Source organism: Sceloporus occidentalis, unplaced genomic scaffold, assembly GCF_023333645.1.
Source record: "Sceloporus occidentalis isolate IW3139 unplaced genomic scaffold, rSceOcc1.0.p SCAF_6, whole genome shotgun sequence".
Taxonomy (NCBI): Eukaryota; Metazoa; Chordata; class Lepidosauria; order Squamata; family Phrynosomatidae; genus Sceloporus; species Sceloporus occidentalis.
Genome location: NW_028316986.1, coordinates 84088355 through 84115318, shown reverse-complemented (window position 1 = coordinate 84115318; position 26964 = coordinate 84088355). Strand labels below are relative to the sequence as shown.

General features: G+C 40.7%; 1 protein-coding gene across 1 annotated transcript in view; it reads left to right on the top strand.

Moving 5' to 3' along the window:
* Nucleotides 1–26964, top strand: part of ADGB (androglobin) — a 100459-nt gene that overhangs the window by 43894 nt on the left and 29601 nt on the right. Inside the window, exons 16-23 of the mRNA XM_089530233.1 lie at nucleotides 2113–2176; nucleotides 7907–8009; nucleotides 11942–12086; nucleotides 13119–13233; nucleotides 14817–14984; nucleotides 16220–16355; nucleotides 22786–22917; nucleotides 26467–26560. Of these exons, the coding sequence (XP_089386359.1) occupies nucleotides 2113–2176; nucleotides 7907–8009; nucleotides 11942–12086; nucleotides 13119–13233; nucleotides 14817–14984; nucleotides 16220–16355; nucleotides 22786–22917; nucleotides 26467–26560 (957 nt within the window). The remainder of the gene's footprint in view (nucleotides 1–2112; nucleotides 2177–7906; nucleotides 8010–11941; nucleotides 12087–13118; nucleotides 13234–14816; nucleotides 14985–16219; nucleotides 16356–22785; nucleotides 22918–26466; nucleotides 26561–26964) is intronic.

The window sequence follows — 26964 nt, the reverse complement described above, 5'->3', positions numbered from 1 at the left end:
GGCGTCTAGAAGAGACCCCCCTTTTTTAAACTGGGACATCCTGAGGACATCCCAAATGGCGGTATGTAACCCGCCAATGTTTTCTGCTGACTTCTTGCTTTATGTGTTTGTATTAAGACCATAAGAAGCATGCCTATGATTATGAGTTTCTTCCTTGAATTAAGAGCTTTTCTATAGAGAGGACTCTGACCAACCAAAAACCATTATATCCTTGTTCTGATATTTTCTCCTTGATAAGATTAATACAATAGTGGAAATATATGAGAAAGTTACAAACTAAAGACTTCATCATTTGCACTTCTCCATGAAATTTCTTAAAGGAGGCAGGTCGTTTGCACAATGATACCTTCATCTAGACCTACCTAACATCAATTTTTCAAAAGCAAGAAATGGTATTCCCAGCACAGTTCATTTTGTTATATATTCAAAAGTTTTTATTGTGCACAATTGCTGAGTGTTTGGGGATTGAAAACAGCAAACTTGCACAAAAACACACATGACAATCTAGAAAGAGTGTTTTATATACAAATTTCATGGGATGTGTGTGTGTGTGTATGTATTTCTGTGCTGAGTAAGTTCCTGAAACATTTGTGCAGATTTGTGCACAACATGCAAAAACTGCACAGAATTTTCACTGCTGTATAATTTTTCCTATCAGGCATTTCTGAGTGTTGTAGAAATCATTTTTCAGCCAGGAGATGAATAATGGCTAATATTCTTCCCATCCCTATGACAAGCCAACATGAAGGGCAAAGTCAAAAGAGGGAGTAAAATTGAGGTCAAAGAGATGGGACAGAGGGAATATAGTTACAGAGAAGGAGAAGAAATCAGTAAACCAAAGAAGTTATATTCCTAACCAGGCCTCAGTACTTAAGGACTAAAGCAACACTTGTCCCCTTATGTCACAACTATTGGATCAATGCAACTTCCCAGGGACATAGCCAGGATTTTAGGAAAGGGGGCTCCAGACTAAGTGCCACCATTATAATGGGGCTTGGGCGCGGCGGCGCAGCAGTACACACCATTCATTTTTTTAATGGAAGGGGAGGTCCAAACCCCAAGAACCCCCCCCCCCTTGGCTACGTCCCTGAACTTCCTAAGATGAAGGAGGGGTGGTGGTGAGCTAATGCTCTGAGGATTTTACAGGATGGGCTGAATAACAATCTTGAGCTTCTTGTTAAAAGGGAGTGATATAACTGCCTGCATAGAAAAAGTCCTTGTCATACATTTCTGAAAGTTTATCAGATATGTTAAGCAGTCTTTTACCAGGCAAGGAGGGATTTAACATTTTAGGCCAAGCAAATAATGACAAATAATGACAAACTATGAAAGTACAGTTGCAGCGAAGTGAAAATGCATTGTGTGTAGCCTAAGATGCATGACATTGTCGTTGTTGTAGTTTTGTCCATCGTGAGCTGATGACTGTATTTTTCTGTCAGGTTAATGTACTGTATTTAATACTGAATTTAAGCTGAACATGATAATGGAGTCATAGAACTTTGTAATGGATGCAACTCTAACTGACATTTTGAACGTTTACTATAATAGGCTAATCTGCATTTTATGTATGTGACAACAAAGGTAAATCACAGTAGTTCTGTCAGGCATAAGTACAGAGGAGATTAAGATTGCTTCTCTTTCTGGTCAGAACATAATTCTTGGTTGAAGAGCTGATGGCGAGAAAATTATTATTTGAATAACTTGCAACACAGATGATTTAGAACCTAGGTAACGTTCCAAATATAGTCAACAGACACAAAAACATAAAGCAACCTCTGCATTCAGAACAATTGCCATGATTTTCCTTTTTACCCTTTATATTTTTTGTTATTTAGAACTGATACAAAATAATCAGTTGGTTTCAGTAATCAGTAGTGGATGCAATCTAATTAATTGCTGTGGGTTTTATTAATGGATTGTTCACATGTTTGAACTTAATAATCTATGCAGTACCATTGCTACCACTATTATTACTAGTAATAACCAAAATAATAATAATCGAATGTTCATATGAGGGGATGTTAATTTCATTGTTCTAGTAATTCAGCATATGGTGACACTGTGGAATTGCTATATAATTAATTCTTAAATAATTATATTCACTTTTCTTAGGAAACTGTATATTTTTCACAAACCAAATACCTATGCCTACACCTATCAGAAGTCAGATTTTCGGGTAAGTGAATAGGATGCTGCTGTATTCATGTGTTTGCAAATGCTAGGAATAATATACAGGACATCCCAATAGATTCCAGAGTTGCATATGTTTGATAAACATTTGTCTTGACTGATAAAAAATAACTTTAGATAAAATGTTACTACAAAATACTAAAAGCCTAAATGACTGCTATTAAAAAGAACAGTAACATGATACTTTGGGATCAGAAATACTGTAGGATTTTCAATTTTAGTTGACATTCAACAACAATTTGAATGCAACATGTAACAAAAGTAACCATTCAAAGTTAAATGTTGTGGTATAGTTGAATGAAGTTAGATACCCAACCTACTAGAACCTCTCTACTGGCTCCTTTTCGACCTCCCCTTTCATATATGGATAGGAGTTTTATTGCAGAGGTTCTCACTGCCCATAGCTTGATTGCTGTGACTAGATTAACTTTAGTAAGGGCAAAGGGAAATGTTACATGTATTCACCTTTTACTTTTCTTATTTATTTGAATATTTGTATCCTGTCCTGTACCATGGGCTCTCAGGACAGCAAATAAGTAAAATATTGTAAACAATTTAAAGCAATTCCAAATATAAAACATTAAAGAATTTAACATGCTAAACAAACTTAAAAAAGTGAAACAGTTAAAACCATGTGTATGTACATTTGAAAAGTACATTAGATAACAAAGGCTTTAATTAAAAGCTGCATGTTCACTTGGTGCTAGCACTAATCACACCTCCAAGGAAAGGACATTCCTTTCCTATCAAAGTGCCAGCCATTTAGAGATGTAGATCAGCTGCACCTTGAACTTGGCCTGGAAGTGAATTGGCAACTACTTTAAGATTGGTGCTACCATATATACTTGTCTATAAGTCTAAAAAATATGCCCAAAAATTGCCCCCAAAATCCCATGTTATTTATGGGTCAGTATGGTAATGTGATAGCAGCTCTTTCAGATTTCCCCATAGAGAGAGAGTTTCTTTTTCTCTTGAGCCAAGCAGAAAGAGTCCTGGGCGATTAATTGCTGTTAAAAAAACAGAGTCCCTTTCCCATCAGCACTGGCCAGCACTGTCTGGGAGTGAAGATGAAAGCAAAATTGAAACACTGAAGCAAAAAGCTTTATAGTCTCTCTTGCTCTGCGCACACATACATACACTTAAGGAGTCTCCAAGTTTTACCCTCGACTTATCCATGGGTCATGGCAAAATCTATAATTTTGGCCCCCAAACCTGCCCTCGACTTATACATGAGATCAACAGGTGATATGGTATATGATGTCTATCCAATACTCCAGTCAGGAATCGTACTGCAGCTTTTCATGCTAGGTGTAGTTCCTGAGTCATCTTCAAGGACAGGCTGACACAGAACACATTATTACAGTCTAATTCAGAAGTTATCCATTCGTGGCTCACTGTGCCTAAATTATCCTTACCAGAAATGCCATAAATGGTAAACCAATTAAAACTGGTGCTGAGCATTCTGACCCATGGAATCAATTTGTTTATCCAGTGAAAAAGTGGTTCTTTGTGGTCTGTGACTCTTAGAGATTGCTCTGTGCCTCTGAAGAGCATAATTAGGAGCTTCCAAAGCTAAGCAGTGGTTAAATGCCTGTACTGCAGCCACTCACTCACAAACCCTAGGGTTGTGAGTTCAATACTAGCAAAAGGACTGAAGCTTGACTCAGGCTTGCATCCTTCCAAGAAGGTCACTAAAATGAGTACCCAGATTGTTGGGGGCAATTAGCTTACAATTTCTAAACCGCTTAGGGAGTGCTTAAGTGCACTGATAAGCAGTATAGAAATGTACTTGCTATTGCTATTGCTATTTTGGTGGTAGCCCCACCACTTCTCATCAGAACATATGTGTCAGTACATCTATGTTTTCCCTCTGTTCCTTTTCATCTACCACAGCAGCAGTACACTGGGATTTCTCACTTCCAAGAGTATTGAACTAAGCAATCCTCCCCTCCTCATTATTGCCATTTAGATTTTTCTTAGAATTATAGAATTAAAGACTCGACCATCCAGTCCAACCCCCTGCCATGCAGGAACTCTCAATCAAAGCATCCCGACAGATGGCCATCCAGCCTCTGTTTAAAGACCTCCAAGGAAGGAGCCTCCACTACACTCCAAGGAAGTGTGTTCCACAGTCGAACAGCCCTTGTCAGGAAATTCCTCCTAATGGTTAGGTGGAATCTCTTTTCCTGTAGCTTGCAATCCATTGTTCCAGGTCCTGTTCTCTGGAACAGCAGAAAACAAGCTTGCTCCTTCCTCAGTATGACATTCCTTTAAATATTTAAAATATTTCTTCTGTATTTTCTTTGCTGCTTTATCCCAGGTATTTTTTCATATATTCTTTTAATATTATCTTAGCTGTTTGTTGGGCTTTCAAGCCCAGGGCACCATTCCTTTTATTTATGGCTTCCAAGTCCCATCTTTAAGAAGCAAGGAAGGTTAAAATTCCCCAAACTGATAAATACTCTCGTTATTTGCTTTGCTTGAAAGAGAGCCACATAGTACACTCCTGAAAACATTTTAGGGTATTTTTGAAACATGCTATGAAGCATCATCTTTACTATCTCAAGGTCTCTGAGATGGAAAAACTCTTCAGGCTAGACTATCAAAGTCTTTGAAATGGAGAAAACTTTTCAAACTTTTCTCAGACTTCAGTAGCAATGACAACTCTGCATTGATTTCAGCCATTGATTCCATTGTGGACAGTATCTATGTCTGATCTAGTGATCTCTCCTGTCAAATGGAATGCTTTTCCTCTTTGCAGAAAGAAGAAAAAGCAGAAGAAAGATGAGGCCCATTGATAAAAAAAGGTCCTCATCCCCTGCTGGCCTCCCTTAGACTGTCATATCTGTTGGCCACTTACAGGTTCCAAGGGCCCCTCAGCGTCCTCCAGAAGAATTTACATTCTTGGGCCACCATATCACAAAGGGTTTGATGAACTTTGTCACCCTCCCTGCAGAAGATCCAATTCATTGTAGCATATTTGGAGGGTGAAATACTAGACTGTATTTCTGTCCAACACCCTCAGTGTGATCAGTCTCTAGGGCCCAGCCTACAAAAACACGATGGATGCATCCTGTCAGAGTTGGGGGACATCTCCGTCATCCATCACAGTATATATTATAATCAGGCACATGCTTTACAGATGAGGATGATGAGAAGGCCGACACCCTTAGCCATATTTCCACTGTGTCCTACAAATGAACTGTGGCACCCTCTCTAGTTTGCCATTCCGGAGATAGATCTGTTTGCTACTCGAAGGGCTGAAGAACCACAGACTTCATAGGGAACACATTTCTAAACAACTAGGGAGAGAATACAGTCCACCCTTCCTTTACACAGGGAATCTGTTCCGGTATTCCGCCTATGCTCAAGCCCCATTTAAATGAATGGAGTTCATGCATGCGACGGCTCAGCACCATGTGCGCACTATGGGCGCATGCACTATTACCCCTTATAGGGCGCACTGCCCATTTTCCCAACACAGCTTTCAGCATATGCTGAAAGCCGCGTATGACACTGGAGCACTGTACATTATATGTATTCCCTCATTTCCCCTGTTGATAATGATATTGGATTGCATTTCTCCTTTTAACAAAACTAGTCTTGGTTTGTGTAAACTAGGCTTGGTTTGCCATACTCATGTCTTGCAATTTTGTAGACAGACCCAATTTTCTTATTCAGAACAGAGGTCATGTCTTGCATCCAGACCTTCAAACTTTACACCTCACCGCTTGGCTTGTCCACCCATGAGGACTCTTACTACATATCCCTATCCATTTTACAGGTTTCCAGGAAACCCTTGACAAAGGGATATTATTAGTATAAATGGAAGCCTTTTCAGGCAATCCTTCAGGACAGCCACTCTTCTTTTATGACTTAACAAGCCAAGGATGTGTTGTGTTTCTTACTTACCTTGTGGATAAGAAACTTAGCTGATCATATCTCAAGATTTAGCAATCATCAATTGTAACACATTCCTCCCCTTCATCATCATAATCATTATTTTTCACCCACTTTTAGGTTAAGTTGTTTTTTGGGGGTTCATGCAAATTTATACCTCTCTCAGCCACTACTAGTTCCCTCATGGAATTTGTTGACTGTGTTAAATGCTCATAGGCAAACCATTTGAGCTGTTAGCTACATGAGATTAACATTTACTGACACTCAAAACTATCTTTTTTGGTAGACACACATCTGTTTGATGGGCTGGTGAGACAGCAACATTGAGCTGGAACCCTCCATTTCTTTCTCTTTCATAGAGTGATAGTGGTATTTTGCTCTGACATGTCATTCTTCCCTAAAATGCTATCAGAATTTCACCTTATCCAGGACACTTCCTATACTGTTCCCTAAATGTGCAACACCTTTTGAATCTTCATAGGACTCTCTTGATGTGTGATGGCCATTGGCCTTCTACTTAGATCACATCAAGGGCCTTGTTCAGCTACCAGAAGGGTCGTGCTATATCTGCTCAGTGCATTCCAAAAGGGGCCCTTTCCAGCACATTACAGCATACAACAGAGCTGTAGCTGACTCCAATGAAAAAGAGAAGTAAATAGCATTATCATCACATTGATGGTGCCTCACCCCAAAACTTCTAATGTCTGGAAACTGAAGTGTGTCCAAAGGAGGGCGACTAAAATGGTGAAGGGTCTGGAAACCATGCCCTATAAGGAATGACTTAGGGAGCTGAGGATGTTTAGTCTGGAGAAAAGAAGGTTAAGAGGTGATATGATAGCCCTGTTTAAATATTTAAAGGGATATCATATTGAGGAGGGAGCAAGCTTGTTTTCTGCTGTTCCAGAGAACAGGACCTGGAACAATGGATGCAAACTACAGGAAAAGAGATTCCACCTCAACATTAGGAGGAACTTCCTGACAGTAAGGGCTGTTCGACAGTGGAACACACTTCCTTAGAGAGTGGTAGAGTGTCCCTCCTTGGAAGTCCTTAAACAGAGAGGTTGGATGGCCATCTGTCGGGTATGCTTTGATTGCGATTTCCTGCATGACAAGGGGTTGGACTGGATGGCTCTTGTGGTCTCTTCCAACTCTATGATTCTATGATTCACTCAGTGGGTTCATATGCCTATTAAACAGTGTGAGGAATATGATGGAACTCTGTATCACAAACTAATTTAGTGGCCATGGAGCTGAACAGAAATTCCCAGTATCCCCAATATCTTGTCTATATTCAAAATTCAACTAGGATCTCCAGTTATGTAATTAAACTATGCACCCTACTTTTAATGTACTTCATCTCTCATAGTGTTTTAAGTGAATCCAAGTAATGAATTCACCAAAGACTAACATAATTGTCCTGCAGACTCCTTTTGACTTCAAAGCTTATTTTGCATTTAAGCAATATGTTCTAATTAATTAAGGTCAAGTTTCAACATTTGTAAACCTAGTGTTTCATTATTTTAGCTAGTATTCTTGGTCTCTTTTCTTTTTAAATACTTACATTCAGTTTAAAATAGTAACTTGGGATGCATACATAAAAAACCTTCATAGAAGAAAATTAACCTTTTTGTTAATAGAATAACACAAAATCTAATTGTTCACAACTTTGATAAAAAGGTGTAGAGATCTTTCAGTATTCACTTTATACCGTACCTTGAACTAAGGAACTTGGAACAGAGCCCAAATGCTGTCAAAGACTTGTTATTGCAATACAGAAAAGATAGAAATTAAACATGAGTCTTCTCTCTCTTTACAGATGCAAGATGACCGTGTATTATATTATTTATGTGTGGACAGTTTGAAGCCAATTGATATCCTGGTTAATTTTTCAGCATTAGTACACTGGGGAGACTTAGGAGGTAAGATCAGTATAAAGAAAAATAAGTTAATATTGATTGGATTAGGTGGGTAACTGCAATGAAGGCAACCTTGAAAGTCCAGAAGTCAGTTTTTTGCCATTGCAACATTTCAGAAGATACAATATACAGTGGTACCCCGGGATACGAATTGATCGCGTTACGAAATTTCCGGGGTACGAAAAAGTTAGATTGGAAAAAACTGTTCCGGGTAACGAAAGATTTTTCGGGTTACGAAATTCATTTCGGCGCGTTTCGGCGCGAAATTCAAAGCGCGGCTAGCGGCTAGCGGCTTTCCAGCGCTAACGGAAAGCCTTTTCGGGTTGCGAAATGTATCGGGTTACGAACAGCGCCGCGGAACGAATTAATTTCGTAACCCGAGGTAGCACTGTACCAAAATCTGAAACCAGAAGTGGCTGGGAGTCCTCTTCAGGTTTAGAAAATCAAGTCGATTTTAGAATTAAATGGACATAAAGCATATTTAAAGGGGGCTTGCAAGAACAGCAATCCACCTTTTTTTAACTGAAAAAAATGGGGGTGGCAAGGGCTGTAGAAATGGCCTTGAGCTAAATGCAGCCACTTTGCCCACCCTTTATCTACTTGAAGATCTTTGGGTGCTTTGAGTAGGTTAGCAAAGATGTCTTACTCCCAATTTATCAACAAGCAGCAACAAAATTTCTTCTCTGCTACATATTTAACACAATGTGTAGTTTAGCCATCATGTTGTGCCTCCTGCAATAGGCTCTGGCTAGTGACATTTTAGAGTTCTAGTTATTAAAGAAAGTAAATCTCCCATGACTGAACTCTGCCCACCAATGTGCTAGAGCTATATTATTATGTATTGTACTCTGATATAATTAGACATAGTCTGTCCATTTTACCCAGAGTATTCAATAGAAAACCTATTCCCAATTAATCCACTCTGGGTTTTAATCTGAATTTTAAAGAACTAGCCAGAGTACTGAACAAATTTTGGATATAGCATTCAACACTTGGGGTATATCCTTTAAAATTTAAGCCATATCATGGAGCAGATTCATTGTACTGGAGCCTTCCTCCTCATTCAAACTGTTTGAAGTTGTGCCTTCTCACTTTTAAGAAACTCCCATTCATCATGAATTCCCTTCTCTTTTTGTATTCCTGACCATGGGATAAACCCCAGCATTTCCCTAAGTTTACTGAAATCAACTTTCTTAAAGTTTGGAATGTGTGTTTCTCCTTCCCACTGCAGAGCAAACTCCAGGACAGCACTGTCACTCCCACCTAAGGATTCTGTCACCCCCCCCCCCCCAAATTAACCAGGTCATCACTGTTGATTAGGATCAGATTTAAAATGGCTGAATCCCCTATTGCCTCTTCCAAATTCTGGACAAAGAAACTGTCTGCAAGGCAAGCGAGGAATTTGTTGGACCTTAAGTTTCTGGCAGAGTTTGAGTTCCAACAAATATCAGGATTGTTAAAATATCCCTCTCCTTTCTGAATGTTTGGTCATCTGTTCCAGGAAGGCATTGTCTTAGTCCCCAGTCTAGCATAGGGGGGTCTATAGGAGATCATCACAATGACACCATTTTGTTTATTTCCCATGCTTTGTACAATACTGTAGAGACATCTAAGACCATGGGTCATTCCTCGTATTGTTTATTTAAGAGTTTATTCCTCCCACTGTTGGGTTCTGGTACTATTTGCCCAGTGCTCTCGGTAACCTTTGGGCTATAACCTTTGGGCTATTATCTCCAGCACTTGAACTCCTGTCCTCAAGAATACTGTCTCCCTCCCCTCATAACTCACTTTAAAGCCCTCCTGATCAGGTTTGTGAGACTCTTAGCAGAAATGTTCCAGACAACTGCTGTGAGGTACAAACCATCACTTGCCAGAATTCCATCTTCATGAAACTGCACACTATGGTCCAAGAAGCCAAGTTGTTTTTGGTGGCACCATCTGCAGAACCAGCTTTTCACCTCCACTATTCTTCTCTCCCTTCCTAGGCTGTGCTCTTCAATTGGGAGGAAAGACAAAATGATAACATGTCTGCATCAAGGTCTCTCAGCTTCCTACTCAGAGCCTTGTAATCTCTTGTGGTATCATGAAGGCTATGTCTTGCATTGGTTCCCATGTGGACCAAAGGAAATGGTAATGGTCAGTGGGATTGATGAGTCTTGTCAGTCTGTCTTTTATATCATAGATTTCTGCCCCATCTCTCGAGGCCCAGAAACCACTTTCTTTTCCCCTGAGCATGAAGTCCCTATCATCACCAAACCTGTATTTTGACAATTGGCAAGGGCCATTCCATGTGCTGAGACTTCCAAGGTCTCCTTTACATTCTCTGATGACTGACATTATTGCTCTTGTTGCTGCCTCTCATCACTGATAAGGGAGAGAGCTTTGAATCGATCCTGTAGCTCCAAACCCCACAGAATGATATCTGGTCCTTTGTTTTTTGTGTGTCACATTCCTCCAAATGGCTGTCTCCTGCTTTGGGGAAATGACCTCCTCCTCAGAGGCATCCCTTTGTGTTCCTCATCCAGGACAGTCTGCTCCACTCTCTCCAAGAAAACCTTATGTTTCCTAATATGCTGAAGAGTAGATACATGGAACTCAATTTGCTGGACCTTCTCTTCTAACAGGGCAACCAAGTTACACTTGATGCAGGTATAGCTACTCACATTCTCTGGCAAAAACACAGACATACCAGATCTGTTGCAGGTGACCACAGCAGCTCCCTCACCATCCATATTTAATAAACTTAAGTAGGCAATGAAACAGAAGCCGGGGCCTCGTCTGCTAAACCTCTCTGCTGAACACCCACACAAAATGCATTTTGGCTTTGCCTGTTAGCTGAGCTCCAGGAACTGTATAGCTATATAGTTAGCTAGTGGCTGCTAGCTCCTATTGGCCTTGCCTATTAGCTGAGCTCTGTTTGTCTAGTTCTGTGTGCTCTGCTCTGAAAGCTTTCTTCTGTTTTCAAAACCAAGCATAAAATCAGAAATACTAAGGTGTGGATGAGGTTGATTTTGATGTTCAATGATACATCTTTACACTTAAGAACTTTATCTAGTTACTTCATAGCAGCCCTACAAAGCCTTAGTCTTCTTCTCATTTCTGTAATCCATATTGGTGGATGACTGAGCCAAGGAATAGAAAATCTTGGAACAATCTTCATGTCTTTATCATGGTCTTTAAAATTATGTAGATCTTCTATGGACATTATTTTTTATCTTAATATGCAGCTGTGATATACTTTTTGTACTCTTACCTTTAATTTTCATCAATAGTCATTCCAAGTCTTTAATATTTTCTGTTAGTAATATGGTTGGTTCCGCATGCATATCTTAAATATCTTATTTCTCTTTCAACAATGGCCCAAAACTGATGTGCCAAAAAGTGCAACATCCGGATGCTTCAGGAGCATGGGGTGCAGATGATGCATGCCCCAAAATGTAGCCAGAAGCCACCCTGAGGCTGCCTAAGGCAGCCTGTTTGGGACCACAGTGGCAGTGGCCCACTTTATAACCAGGCCATCTGTATGAGCGCAGCAGCCAGAGGCTGCTGCTTCATGCCTGTGTGTTTCACCCCAATATTTCCTTTCTTTTACTCTAACCACAGTTTCCTTTTGGTATGCTCTGCATATAAATTCTATCCATGGATGCTCAAGTCCCATTAAATACAATGGCATAGTAAAATGGCACCCTTTATATAAAATGGCAAAATCAAGGTTTGCTTTTTGGAATTTATATAATTTTTAAAAATGGCTACTCACTTAATGGATATCAAAATGGTTGGATATGGGCATGTCTTATATAGTAGAGTCCTAATCAGTCTTTGATATTTAGTGCAATTAATACATTCATTTATGTTTTCATTATCCTGCTTTATATTGACATAATGACTACTGTTTAGTTATAAAAATGAGTTATGTGTATGTTGTTTTTGTATAGCTGTTGCACAAAAAATAGGGCACACTTTGCCCAAGGGATTTCTCATCATTGAAAGTTACTCATGGAAGAATCTGGCTCCAGGACAATTAATCTTAAAGATCCATACCTATGCCGCCAAAGCTGCTGTTATAAGTCTTCCTGCTGGGTATGTGCCAGTGTACTGCACCTTTCTAATGCAACAGTAAAAGAAATAATCTGTATTTCTCCTTAGTGTTCAAAGCACATTGCATATAATACCTCATAACTCTTAACTCTTACAACAATGCTGTAACATAGATGGTGCATTATTTTAGTTTTGCTTTATATGTATCTGAAGCTGAGAAATTTGTTTTATCTAGACCATACTTTTGTGGCAGAATAAATTTTGTACCAGGAATTCAATAATTGCCAGGTCATTACCTTACCTCTCAGTCCTATGTGTGTTTACTCAAGAAATCATTCCTGTTATGTTGAATAGACTTTACTGCCTTGTTTTCTTAGGACTGTGACCTTAGTCACTATTTGTCAGTAGATCTCTACTGTACTAATGGTTACAATACCTCTTTCAGTTAAGGCTTTGCTATTATTCGCATATTATAGGTAGAAGAGACAAGACTCAGAGAACAGCAGCTTGTCTAAAATGACCAAGTAACTACTAGTGAGCTGCTGAGATGAGATTTAAATAGGGGGCTTACCAACTCGTTTTCCCATCTACTTCAATGTTCATTAGACTAAGTGCATTACTTTACATTAGGCATCATATATTACATGGAGATAAATACCTCACAAAATAAGCTAGAGTTTTATTTGCCAGTAAACCGAAATACGCAAAATACGTCATGCAAGCTTTTGTAGCTCAAATGGCTTCTTCATCAGGCAAAAGAGGTTTTTAAAAGCATGCAGGAGAAGATGATGGTAGAGTAACAGGCCTACATTTTGTATCAGATGTTGTGTCTGTTTTTTGTTCAGTTGTTTTAGAGGGATCTCAGTGCAGGCAAAGGCCACTCGCCTTTTTGGCCATGTTGGCAGCAAGGACAACGGGTCTTTACCTGTATGATTTTAAACATCTTTTGCCTGATGAAGAAGCCAGTGGAGCTTTGAAAAGTGACATGAGGTTCTGTTTATTTTAAGAATGGTTAAAACTACTGTGATGTTGGAGTTATGTGGCTCATTAGTATGCTTATTTTTTTAAATGTAGGCGTCATGTATTGAGCTTCACTGCAAGTTCCCCCATAGGGCACCATATCCTTCTGTGTAGTATGGTGCCATGTGTATTTGGTGAAGAAGATATTGTTCTGCCAAATCTTGAGAAGGTATTTGTTCCTGTATCAGCTGGAACTGTTTTCTTCATGATCGCCATTAACTTTTTTTAAAAAATCTGTGCTTGACTTTGAAAAATAATTCAGCAAAGTTTTCATGCTGCAGTATTTTCCTAGATTCCATTTTATACTAAGAAAGGATTATGTACATTCTGCTAAGACATATATACACTTACACTGTAACAGAATAACATAAAGGGGAAGCCCCAGCACTCACTCCTCTGACAGAAAAAACCCTGTAACCTCCAGTAAGGATTGAGGTATAGTACGTATGTATGTATGTATGTATGTATGTATGTATGTATAAATAAATAAATGTGACTCTACAATAATCAAAAGTATGGAAACTGCAAAAATGTCCTGTTGGTGTCACAAAAAGGCACACAGTACAAAATATGATAAGCATTTGCAAACATAAAACCACTGATTCCACAATCACTAAATTTACTTATACATAGAGTCCTGATATGATGTACAGAAAAATGAGAAAACAATAATACATTAATAATATGAGCAACTTAGATGAGGTGATAACTGCGCGTCTATTCCCAGGATCCTGAATTGGATGTTTCAGTCTGTTTGGTCTTCTTCAGCTTATTTACTTCAATTAATATTGTGGTAGTCTTTCTTTTTTCACTCACAGGAACAACATTTATAAGTAAATGACATCTAGACATATACACATATAATCTAGTGGATATACAGTTTGAAACTGGCACAAATAAAAAAATTTAAAATCCATCAGTTATGGGGACAATTGTTATTAATCCACAAGTACTCCTTTGCAAATAATTTTTGTATTCCTTCATGGTAGTTAAGTAGATGTAAATACTGAAACATGAAACTCTATGCTTGATCAGAGTCTTTCATTGTATATATTAAGGTTGATAAACCATTTCCCTCAATTTATGCACTAATAAATATGGAATGGACCAGAGGGAGGGAGAAACGGAAAATAAAAGAAATAATTGCTATTTGAAAAGTACACATTATTATCTCGACTGATGGTCCCTGAGAACTGTAAAGGCCAGAGTAGGAAATTATTAATTGTGGATCTGTTAAGAAAACAGGACTTTGATAGTCTTGAAATTTCATTTAAAAATGGAAAGCGTAATCACAGAATATTGCTAAGAAATAAATTTGCTTGTGTAAATTGGAAGAAGAATTCAGAAATTTAGTGACTGGCTCTTTTACTTGAACTGTGTGCAGGCAAGTACTCTTTTTTCCCTGCAAATCACATGAGAACAAAATCCTGAGAAGCAACTGTAAATTGAGATACACAAAGATTCTGTCCAGCTCAAGAAATGAGCAGTTGTGGGCTCTTCTTTTGTAGGATTTGCTTTCCAGGGGATTGACAGAACCAGCAAATAAATTCATACATGATAGACAGCTTATGCTACCTTTTCATTCTCTTCTTTGGGCTGCTTTACATGAAAGCAATTATGTATGAATTTTGAAAAGAATAGTCAGTATCATCAATTTAATACTTTACTAATTCCAAATTCAGTATATGTGTTTTGGAGTATTAATAAACTTTTAATGGTTTTGACTTATGATAGTTCATGTTTTCTTCTCAGGAGAGCTACCGGTTTATGGAACAAGCTTCAGCTATCATGAAAGCCATTGGAATGGTGTTAACTAATTTTGGACACACAGAAAACCTCCCCAAAGCCATGAAATCCCTAGAATTAACGCACTGTCCTCCTGACCTCAGTGGCACAGGAATACTGAGAGAACATGTAAAGGTAAAGCAACAGAAAACTATTCCTAATATTTCATTATATAGTTGGCCCTCTGTATCCACACATTCTTCATCCACAGATTCAACCATCCACAGCATGAACATATTTTTTTAAATATAAATTCCAAAAAGTAAACCTTGATTTTGCCATTTTATGTAAGGGATGCCATTTTACTATGCCACTGTATTTAATGGAACTTGAGTATCCATGTAATTTGGTATTCATGTGAGATCCTGGAACCAAACTCCAGTGGATACCAAGGGCCCACAAAAAAAAACAGTTTGTTTGTTTGTTTATTTAATTAATTAATTTTACTTCATATATGCTCTCCAAATGTTGTTTTTAAATGTAGTCCTTTAACTGAATTGGCTCATTACTAAAATTCGGAATTTGTTTCCCATATACACTCAAGTAAACATGTTCTCAGTAGTTATGTGGCAAATAATTTGAGTTGTCTAGAGATATTACTCAGTGTTGAATTTTTTTTAAAAAAAACCTAACACCCTTTTCAAGAGAATGAATATCTTAATCTCTTTAATTTCTATGCCTGGATATTCATTAACAAAAGAACATAGAATCAAATGCTGTGCTCACAAGGTGATATTTCATCACCTTGGTTAATTCTTAGCCATGTTATAAATAATGAACAATCACCTTGTTTCAATGTGCCACCCAAGTGATTAAGGCAGACAAGATGAAGAGAAAACAGTTTCTTCCGAACAGGTCCTTATGCCCTAACTGTTCGATACATTATTTCAACAACAGGGACCCACATAAAGAAGAAAGTGGGGATGATGGAAGAAGGACTCATAATAGCACATTTGAGATTAATTTATTTATTTTAGCATGAGTGTTTCTGGATGTTAAACCACTCCTTCAGATGCACCAATGAGTATTATGAAATGATAAGAGTTTTATGAGGCAACTCATATCTGGATGAGAGAGTAGAAGGGTTCAATGCTTTCAGGGCAGATTAAACTCTTGCGTTTCATCAGGGGATGGATGGATATATATATGAGTTAAAGTACAGTATTTATACTGACCCACAGATATGTTGACTCAGTCTTTTGGAGGTCAATTTTTTAACCTAAATTTCTAAATTAACCTAAATGAGTATATATAGTATATGTTTTTTCTGCTCTGTGTTTTGTTTTGCATTGAAATGAGAAATAGAGCATGTACAATTGTTTGTTTAAATTCATTTGCTGACAGTAGCTTTTTTTTTTTTTACATTTTAGGTGTTCAATAGTGCTTTTTGGCACCTGATGAAACAAATATTAGGGAATATTCCTCCTAACTATGCATTTGCTTACAAAAGTTTCACTTTAGATTTTAAACACAGCGAAGTATCTGTTGAAGACACTGAATCTTCAGGTATTATATAACACTGAAATAATGTATCTTTACCTTAATGTATTTTATTAATAATTTATGTTGTAATAACAACAACAACAATAATAATAATATATTTTATTAATAATTAACTTAGCAAAAAAAATCCGCTAAATGTTGCAAATAACACTACAAACCCAGAGACACCAAGTAGGGAGGTAGGGATTTGCTCATAAAGCTGATGCACCTCATTGTTTTTATGTGTAATATAACAGACCTAATCTTTTTTGGCTAATATAATTATGCATTAACCCAGTATTATTTAAGTAATTTTCCCAGCATCATTATGGATATAAGAGTGAAGGAATAATTTAATAAGGATGACCAAAAAGCACTGGAACAAAGTATTGTTGATATTCTGAGCCGACCTCACTTTTGTAAAATAATAATAATAATAATAATAACAATAATAATAATAATAATAGTACACATCTTGTCTTTAATTATATTGAGAATTTTTGTGTTTGCCATCCTAGTATTGTTTGCAAAGTACACAGAACACATTGAAGATGCTGAAGGTAGTAGTGAAGCTAGGAATAACTGAGCCAAGCCATGATTTATACAACATAATTTAAAAAAAAATATTCATGGATTTTAATTCAGATTTTCAAATATAATCTAAAATTTCTACTCTATAAAATGCTTAACCACTTCTTCCCATGTCTTTGGAGCTTCAGATTACAACACTGATGCAATCATTTAAGTATATGGTAAGAGCAAAGAAAATGTTTGATTCCTATATGTGTTCTTCAACTTTTATTAGATTTCAGCTTTAATTAGCTTCTAACACAAAGAGAAGAGTATGTCAGTTATCTAAACCTGCAAGACATATGTCTCGCACTCAGTATCAAAGTAAACATAGTGAAAACACAATTTGCCTTTTATGTTCTCAAACTGCTAACTTTAAACACATTAAACCTGCTGTGAGAATGGAGCTGTCCAAGTTGACTCAAGCAAGAAGTCCATTTTTTGTATTACATTTCAAAGTTGCCAGCGAAATTACAAGTACTCACTTTGTTTACTCAATGTATCTGATAAAATACAATATACAGTATTATCTCTAAAAATCTGTTGTAGTAGTCAGAGGTTAATATTCAGTGATGGGCTTGTTTTCTATTACTGTAATTTGTTTGTTTGGTTTTTATATCACGCTTTTCTTCTGTCACAGGACTGAGGTCAGTGTACAACATTTTAAAAACACAATACAATTAAAAATCATCTGGGCTACCGGCTAACGGATTTACATGTGGTAATAAACCACATAAGTTAATTATACATTATTTTAATTAAAAAATCTTTATGTGCCTTAAAGAGAACCTTTTCTGTTGGAGGACCTTGAATCCTATTATTTTGAATGCAGTTTATTAGGATTTGTGTGCCGATATATGAAAAAGCCAGGTGTAGCCAGCATGGAGTAATGGTTTGAGTATTGAACTATATTCCAGGAGACCAGGGTTCAAATTCCCATTCTGCCATGGAAACCCACTGGAAAACGTGGGCAAATCACACACTCTCAGCCTTAGAGGAAGGCAATGGCATGCCTCCTCTGAGTAAATCTCATCAAGAAAACTCCATGATAGTGTTACCATAAATTGGAGTTAACTTAAAGGCACATACAACATTTGGAAACAAAATAGTTCTCTAAGTCAGTAATAGACAAGAGCCTGACAAAAATGGAGGCAAACATCAAGAATAGCACAGTATGAAATAAGGTAAACAGGCTGGAGCAGGAGGAAAAGGAGTCTTTCCAAAACTCTTTTTAAGAAATGGCATGTAAACAGACCATTACTTAGTATGTGTATGCTTCCTTTAGGGTTCTATCCAGTGCTGTCTGTCTGACAGTGGAATGGGCACTGCTCGCATAATAGTTTCTTCTTCTAGGGCAAGATGCATGATCAGGACCCCCTTCCTAAATTTAAAAACAGACATTGCAGCCCCTCTCTGGTCTGTTGCAATATTTAAATAATAATAAATAAATGATAAAAGCTTTATTTCTAGCCCGCCTTTCCAAAGATCAAGGCGGGTTACAATGGTGGATTTAGCAATCCAACAACACACAAATTACAATAAAAACATTATCAAAAATTACAATTACACTATATAAAACAACAATAACAATAACAATTCCAAGCTAGCGGCGATGTAATAACAGTGGGGGGGGAGAGGAATCGCAACAGGGCTATTGGGGGTAAGCCTGTTTGAAAAGATACGTTTTCAGCCCTTTTTTAAATTGGGCTAGGAAGGAGGTCGAACGGAGCTCGTCGGGGATCGAGTTCCAGAGCTTAGGGGCCACGGTGGAAAAGGCCCTTTGTGTAGTAATGGCTCGTCTAGCATCTGGAACTCTTAAAAGATGTTTATCACCCGATCTGAGAGTGCGGGGCAGATTATATGGAGAGAGGTGGTCCTCTAAGTACCCTGGGCCCAAGCCATTTAGGGCTTTATAGGTGATAACCAACACCTTGTATTGCGCCCAGAAGAGAATAGGCAGCCAATGTAGATCTTTAAGTACCGGTGTTATATGACTGGCCCTGGAAGATCCAGTGACCAGCCTTGCTGCCATATTCTGAACCAGTTGAAGCTTCCAGGTTTGGTACAAGGGTTGCCCCATGTAAAGCGCATTACAGAAATCCAAACGAGAGGTTACCAGAGCATGTACCACTGTTTCAAAGTCCCCCAGGCCCAGGTAAGGTCGCAGCTGGCGTATCAACCGAAGCTGATAACAGGTACTCCTGACCGTCGCATCCACCTGAGATGTAAGGTGAAGCGACGAGTCCAGGAGCACCCCCAGACTGCGGACAGAGTCCTTCAGGGGAAGCGTGACCCCGTCTAGGACAGGTGGACAAATCTCCAAACCCAGACCTGGGGAACCTATCACAGTACTTCTGTTTTCTCTGGATTCAGTCTGAGTCTGTTTTTCCTCATCCAGCCCATTACCGAGTCCAGACAAGCATCAAGAGGAGAGATGCCATCCCTGGTCACTGCATCAGTCGGAGACACAGAGAAATATATTTGAGTGTCATCAGCATACTGATAACACCGTGCCCCGTTTCTCCAGATGATCTCTCCCAGCGGTTTCATGTAAATGTTAAATAGCATGGGAGACAGAATGGCTCCTTGAGGGACACCAGATGTAAGTGCCCTCTTGTCGGAGCACACATCTCCCAGCTGCACCATCTGGAACCTACCCGAGAGGTAGGAACGGAACCACTGGAGCGCAGTGCCCCCAATTCCCAACTCTCTCAGGCGTTCCAGAAGCATACCATGGTCGATGGTATTGAAAGCTGCTGAGATTTCCAAGAGCACTAACAGGGACACGCTACCCCTGTCCATGCCCAGACGGAGATCATCAACCAAGGCGACCATGGCAGTCTCAACTCCATAGCCTGCCCGGAACCCAGTTTGAAATGGGTCTAGATAATCAGTATCATCCAAGATCGATTGAAGCTGGAGTGCAACCGCCCTCTCGATCACCTTCCCCAAAAATGGCAGTAGTGAAATGGGCCGATAATTACTATGCATCAGGGGGTCAAGGGAGGGCTTTTTAATCAGCAGTTTCACTATGGCCAATTTCAAGCTGGTTGGAAATTGCCCATCCCTGAGTGATGTATTAATAATTCGGTGTAACAAGGTGGTTACACCCACTCCCCCCTGAGCCGCTAGCCATGAGGGACAGGGATCGAGAGAGCAGGTTGTCTTCCTAATGCTTCTAAGGATCTTGTCCACATCCTCGGTACTTACAGACTCAAAATGATCCAGTACAATAGAGTCCACGGAAGCTCTGGAGGCCTCTACTCTGGATTCTGACCCAATAATGGCGTCGAGATTATCCGAGAGGTTTTGTCTGCGAAGAAGTTGTTAAATTGGTCACAGCAGGCCTTGGATAGTTCCAAAATAGGTTTCAGAAAGGAGGGAAGCTGTGTGAGCTCCCTCACTACTCTGAACAGCTCTGCTGGACGCGACTCCACGGACGCGATACACACAGCATAGAACGAATTCTTTGCTGCGTCTGTCGCCACTCCATAGTCGTCTAAAAGAGAGGCTAGGAGTGCCTTGTCGGCTAAGTCCTGATGTCTCCGCCATTTGCGCTCTAGTCGTCGCAGGACCCGCTTCCTTGCCCGGAGATCTTCGGTATACCAGGGCTGTTTTTTGGAAGCAGGCCTGAGAGGACGCTTGGGAGCGATACCGTGTATAGCCCTGGAGAGATCAGTGTCCCAGGTGGTAGTCAGGGCATCAACAGAATCGCCATCACATCCAACCATATACCCCTCTAGGGCTTCTTGTAACCTTTTGGGTTCCATAAGCCTTCGAGGGTGGACCATTCTAGTAGGTCTGCCACCCTCGGGAGGGATCTGGGTAGATGCCTTGATTTTTGCCTCCACCAGGAAATGGTCCATCCATGACAGGGCGGAAATATTGGTTACTTCCGCCCACGGACTTTCCATGTCCATACAAAAGACCATATCGAGTGTATTACCCGCAGGATGCGTCGGCCCCATGACCAGTTGAGACAGGCCCATGGCAGTCATGGAATCCATGAACTCCCGAGCCGCACCGGATGGATTATGGCTGGCCACGAAGGGGATGTTGAGGTCCCCCAGGACAAGAAGCCTGGGGGACTCCAACACCAGCTCCGAGACCAGCTGTGTCAGCTCGGCCAGGGAATCTGTTAGCTCACGGGGTGGCTGGTAGACCAACAGAATCTCCAGGCTGTCTCTGGCCTTTAGGGTGAGGTAAATACACTTGATAAAAGAGGTTTGTCGGACATGGTTCCTGGTTAGAGGAAGGGTGTTCTTATAAATCAAGGCAACTCCCCCCCCGCCCACCTAACCTGGACTGGTCCTTAACTGAGAACCCAGCAGGGAGGGCCTGTGCCCACACAGCTTCGCCTCCAGGCCCAAGCCAGGTCTCAGTAATGCAAGCCAGGTCGCAGTTCTTATCCTCCAACAGATCATGTATAATGTGGGACTTGTTCTTCACAGACCTGGCATTGCAAAGGAGCAGAGACAGGGTTTGTGGTACGGTTCGATTGACCCTCAGGCCTCTTTGGTTAGGAAGGTGGAAGGAAGGCAAGATAGATTACACATCGATTTCGTTTTCCCCTGTAACGCTTCTCCACTTTCCTACCGCCATACCTCCCCCTACCCCACACTACTCTAATAGGGGCCCCGCTCGTACCTACCATCACCTCCCCCCAGCCATAACATGCCCCTTATCCATAACCTTCTCCCTCCTTTACCATACAAAACAGCAGTGGAAGAGTTTCACAACAACTCTCCGCTGCTGCAACGCTAGCAAGGAACACACCTCTCATACCTCCCCCTCTCCCCACCGGGACTGTGCAAATGCACAGCTGCGCAACTGAGAAGATGGTAAAGTCCGAAGGCGGCGTCCCTGAGTTGGTGCGCAGTTGCGCAGGTCTTCAGCCGAACTCAGGGAGCCGCCCGGCAAACAAACAACAGCAGCTCCAGCAGCAGCAACAGCAGTCCTTTGGGAGGCGGACGGAGGCGGGATGGGGGAGGAGACCAGGCAGCCTGGCTTTTGTGTGTGCCGCTGCCACCGGCATGCCCTCTCCCTGCCTTCCCCAGGTGTTCCTTGTCCCCTGGCTCGCTTGCTGGAGCCCCAAGATGTTAAAGTCCGAAGGCGGCGTCCCTGAGTTGGTGCGCAGTTGCGCAGGTCTTCAGCCGAACTCAGGGAGCCGCCCGGCAAACAAACAACAGCAGCTCCAGCAGCAGCAGTCCTTTTGGAGGCGGACAGAGGCAGGACCATTATTTCATAATGTATTGCTTCTCCCCCCCCCCCACTGTTTTACCCCTCATACTCCTAGGCCTTTCAGAGGACCATGCTGTGGAATTTTCCACCCCCACAACCCAACCCCTTCTCAGCCCTGCCTTCACAACCTCCAGATCTGCTCCATAGTGTTAAGAAAAGGAGGGTTAAGGTATGCACAGGAGAGAGAAAAGGCAAGGAAAGGGGTGTTCCTCTAGCAGAATCTGCTTTGTTACATAGGATCGGGCCCTTCGTTGTCTGTGTTCTTTAAAAGAATGAAAATAATATAAATAATCAGTGTTACTGAAGTTAGTCAGCAGCAATAAGAGCTGTTTGACAGTGGAACACACTCCTTCGAAGTGTAGTGAAGTCTCCTTCTTTGGAGGTTTTTAAGCAGAGTCTAGATAGCCATCTGTTGGGGATGCTTTGATTGTGAGTTCCTGCATGGCAGGGGGTTGGACTTGATGGCCATTGTGGTCTCTTTCAACTCTGTGATTCTAAGATTCTAAGTGGGTTTCTGTGGCCAGGTGGAAAATTGAATCCTGATCTCCAGAGTCCTAGTCCTACACTCAAACCACTACAGCATGCTGGCTCTCAGTATTATCATTACTCTAGCAGCTAACCTTGGTTCTTTTTCTTCCTCCAGAGGTGACGGAAACAAATGTTTCTCCTTGGCAGAACAAGGAACCCACAGTTGAGGAAGAAGAAGCTGCACTTAAACTGCAGACTGCCTGGAGAGGGACTTATGTCAGGATGTTAATGAATGGCAGAAAGCCAGGTTAGGATTCTCCACCTTGCCTAATCATCACATTTTTAACAATATTGTTGAGGGATGTGATGCCCTAGGTTCAGTTTAAAACAAAACAAAACAAAATCCTCACCATTCTGCAGAACCTTCCCCCAAAATACATCCCAAGAAACTACTCAGGAGGGCTGTGAATCCAGTTGGTAAGGTGAACCCTAACCATGCTACTTCCTGTTATTGGGACTGCACTCAAGATAGTCTGTGAGCCTATGAACATTTAGAAGGGAATGCCATAATCACAAAAAGTTAACATGGGTCTCTGAGAAAACAAGTCATACCAGACCAATATGATCTCTCTCTTTTTTCCTCTGTCTTTTTTTTTAAAAAAATAAAATTAACAGCTTGGTAGATGAAAGAAATGCCCCCCCCCCCCCCCATGATATTCTTGCAAACAAGCCAGTAAAATGTGGGCTATACAGTACAACTGTTAGGTGGATTTGCAATTTGTTGATCAGCCAGACACAAAGAGTGTTCAGCAATGGCTCCTCTTCATCTTGGAGGGAAGTGACCAGCGTGGTGCCACAGGGTTCTGTCCTGGGCCTAGTGCCATTTAACATCTATATCAACAACTTGGATGAAAGAATAGAGGACATGCTTATCAAATTTGCAGATGACACAAAATTAGGAGGAGTAGCTAATACCCCAAAGGACAGGATCAAAATTCAAAATGACTTGAATGGATTAGAAAGTTGGGCCAAAACGAACAAAATGAATTTTAACAGGGAGAAATGTAAGGTACTGCACTTAGAAATGAAACGCATAGATATAGGATGGGGGACACCTGGCTTAACAAGACTAAATGTGAAAGGGATCTAGGAGTCCTAGTAGACCTCAAGTTGAACATGAGTCAATAGTGTGATGCAGCAGCTAAAAAGGCCAATGCAATTCTAGGCTGCTTCAATAGAAGTATAGTGTCTTGATCAAGAGAACTAATAGTGCAACTCTATTCTGCTTTGGTCAGGCCTCATCTGGAATACTGTATCCAGTTCTGGGCACCAGAATTCAAAAAGGATGTTGACAAGCTGGAGCATATCCAGAGGAAGGTGACCAAAATGGTGAAGGGTCTAAGGTGATATGATAGCCCTGTATAAGTATTTGAAGGGGTGTAATATTGAGCCTGAAGCAAGCGTGTTTTCTGCTGCTCCAAAGACTAAGGAGCAATGGATGCAAACTATAGGAAAAGAGATTTCACCTCAAGATCAGGAATAACTTCTTGATAGTAAGAGCTGTTTGACAGTGGAATATGCAGCTCAGAGTCTCCTCCTTTGCAGATCTTTCAACAGGCTGGGTGGCCGTTTGTCAGGAGTGCTTTGATTTTGCATTCCTGCCTGGTTCTCTTCAGACTCTGTGATTCTACGATTCTAAGTGTAAATCACCTACAAATAACACCGATAAGATATACAGTGTGCCCTTCCCCTATGCAGGGGATCCATTCCAGACCCCCCCCCCCCCCATGTAAGGGAAATACCATGTATGCTGGAGCCCCATTGAAAACACACATGCCATTGTCTCTTTGTGAAAATATTTAGGTCATCACCATGCATTAGGATTAGTTAATTCTCTTTCAAAATTTTCCATAAAATGATTTGTTGTTTCTGGTACCAAGGGGCACGCCATGTCCACCCCCTTAATTTGCCAATAATATTTGTGTTCAGCTGTTGTTGTTGTTGTTTTTAATACTTAATACTATCTCTGCTACAGAAACCAGAAAAATGTTTTGGAGGGTATCTGATTTTCCTATTGCCCAGATTGGATTGTATAATTACTAGTGACTTATCCTGAGGTATACTAATATATAATATTATTATGTCCATAGTGCCTTATGTCTCTTACTTCTAGTTTTAAAGATGTTAATTTGTTAATGGAGGATATAAAGGGTTCCAAAGAATAGTCCACAACTTGTGATAATGGTTCTAAAATTGAGCCCCATCCTGATACTATTGGTGTACCCAAGGAAGGGTCCGTGCCTTTATGAATCTTAGGCTGTATCTGCACTACAGAAACAATACAGGTTGACACCACTTTAACTGCCATAGCTCACTGCCATGGAATTCTGGGAGTTGTAGTTTGTTGTGGCACCAGAGCTCTCTGACAGAGAAGACTAAGGCCCGTTACAAACGGGCCTTAAAGTATGCGACGAGCACGTACTAGGGTTAGAAAGGGGCATCCTTTCCGGAAGCCCCTAACCCTAGTACGCACTCTGCACGTAGAAAATGGCGGCGGCCATTCCACACGGCCGCCGCCATCACTACGTCACGACCGTGCCGCCTCCAAACAAGGCGGCGCGGTTGTGACGTATTGGGGCCGCCCCAGGGTGCCTAGTGCTCCCTTTCCAAGGCCCCAGAAGGAGCTCCGTTTCGGAGCTCCTTCCTGGCTTTGCGTTGCTGGGCGCAGCCTTCAGACGGCTGCGCCCAGTGACGCAGAGGAGAAAGGGGCCAAGCGGCCCCTTTCTCCTCCTCCCTGCCGTCATGGGGTGTCCTTGGGGCTTGGAGCCCCAAGGACACCCCTTTCCAGGCAGCAGGGAAGCGGCGTTTTGCCGCTTCCCCACGGCCTGGAAAGCGGCAGATCGGGGCCTCAGCGGCTGCCGCTCTAGCTTCTAAGGCCCCGATCCGGCGGGGAAACGGGCGGGTGCAGGCGGTCTATAACCCACCAAACTATCTCACAAAACTACAGTTCCAAGAATTCCATAGCATTGAGTCATGGCAATTGAAGGCAGCTAAACCCAGATTATTTCTGCAGTGCGGATGTAGCCTTAGGGAGAACATAAAACAGTGGTATTCTGGGATTTGTTCTTAATAGGATTTTTTTCTTCATCTCTTATATAGCCCAGAGACATCCCTTCTTCAATAATTTTGGGAATATGTTCAACTGATTTATTGCCACATATTTTATAAGCAATAAGCAGTATGATCTAGCTGGTGAAGAACATCCCCTTTATACACTACGAAGTCTTATACCACAATCTCCCTTCCTTACAGTATCTGCTTATTTTATAACTATTGAAGTATGTGGAACTCTGTGTCCTTTTTAACTTTTTCTTATTATACATGCTCATCAGTTCTTTCCTGTAATTGTATTGTCAGAATCCCAGCTCCCTACTTACAGAGTCCACCATACCACCAGAGATCCTAATGCTTCTTTTCTCCATGTTGTCTTGGGAATCTATTATGCTCACCTCCTGAGGCAGCACAGGGAAAAGAGGCATTAGGATCTCTGGTGGCATGGTGGACTCCCAAGTGCTCACTGATGATTTTTGTTGTGAGGACTGTCACTGCTAGTGAATTTTTGCTTGCGATTGTAACACTTTCTATAAATGCGCACAGAACTATCACCCAAGGCCTGTGAGAGGGAATTGTCCAAAATAGGCAGCAGGTCTTTTGAGTGGTTTCAGCTTGGAGTGGTATCTGATAATAAATATACTATAATATTTAAATATAAATAAATATTATAAATATGCTGAAAAACAGTCTATATATTGAATATCTGCTAATAACATTTATTTATTTATTTATTTACTTACAGGTACAAAGGAGAACACTAGAGTCAAAGATACACTCCAGAAATTGTGGGCTCTAATTGAGCCAAATTTTGAACAACATTCTTTGACATTTTTGAGGTAATATGTCTTGTGATTCTTGTAATGCCACAGATGTCAGTTCCACATTTTGCTTCAGAAAAGTTTATTTTCCTTCTTCATTTCCCACCTAGCATTTCAAATGTTATAAGGAAAGCTTTACTAGGCCACATAGGGTCCAAAGCATATTTATATGACTTATTCCCAATCTGAAGAACATTTTACCAAATGAGCCAAAACACTAAGTTTATTCTTTAGATCAAGAGTGCCCAAAATGCTTCCCTCCAGACATTGTTGAACTGCAGTCATTGTTTAGCAAATAGTGGCATATGAGTCAGGGGACAGAACTGGCAGAACACCTTCAGAGTGCCCAAGAAAACCTTATGAAATTAATGGGGAGAATTGATGTCAGCAGGTGATTTGAAGGCACATACACACACAACCTG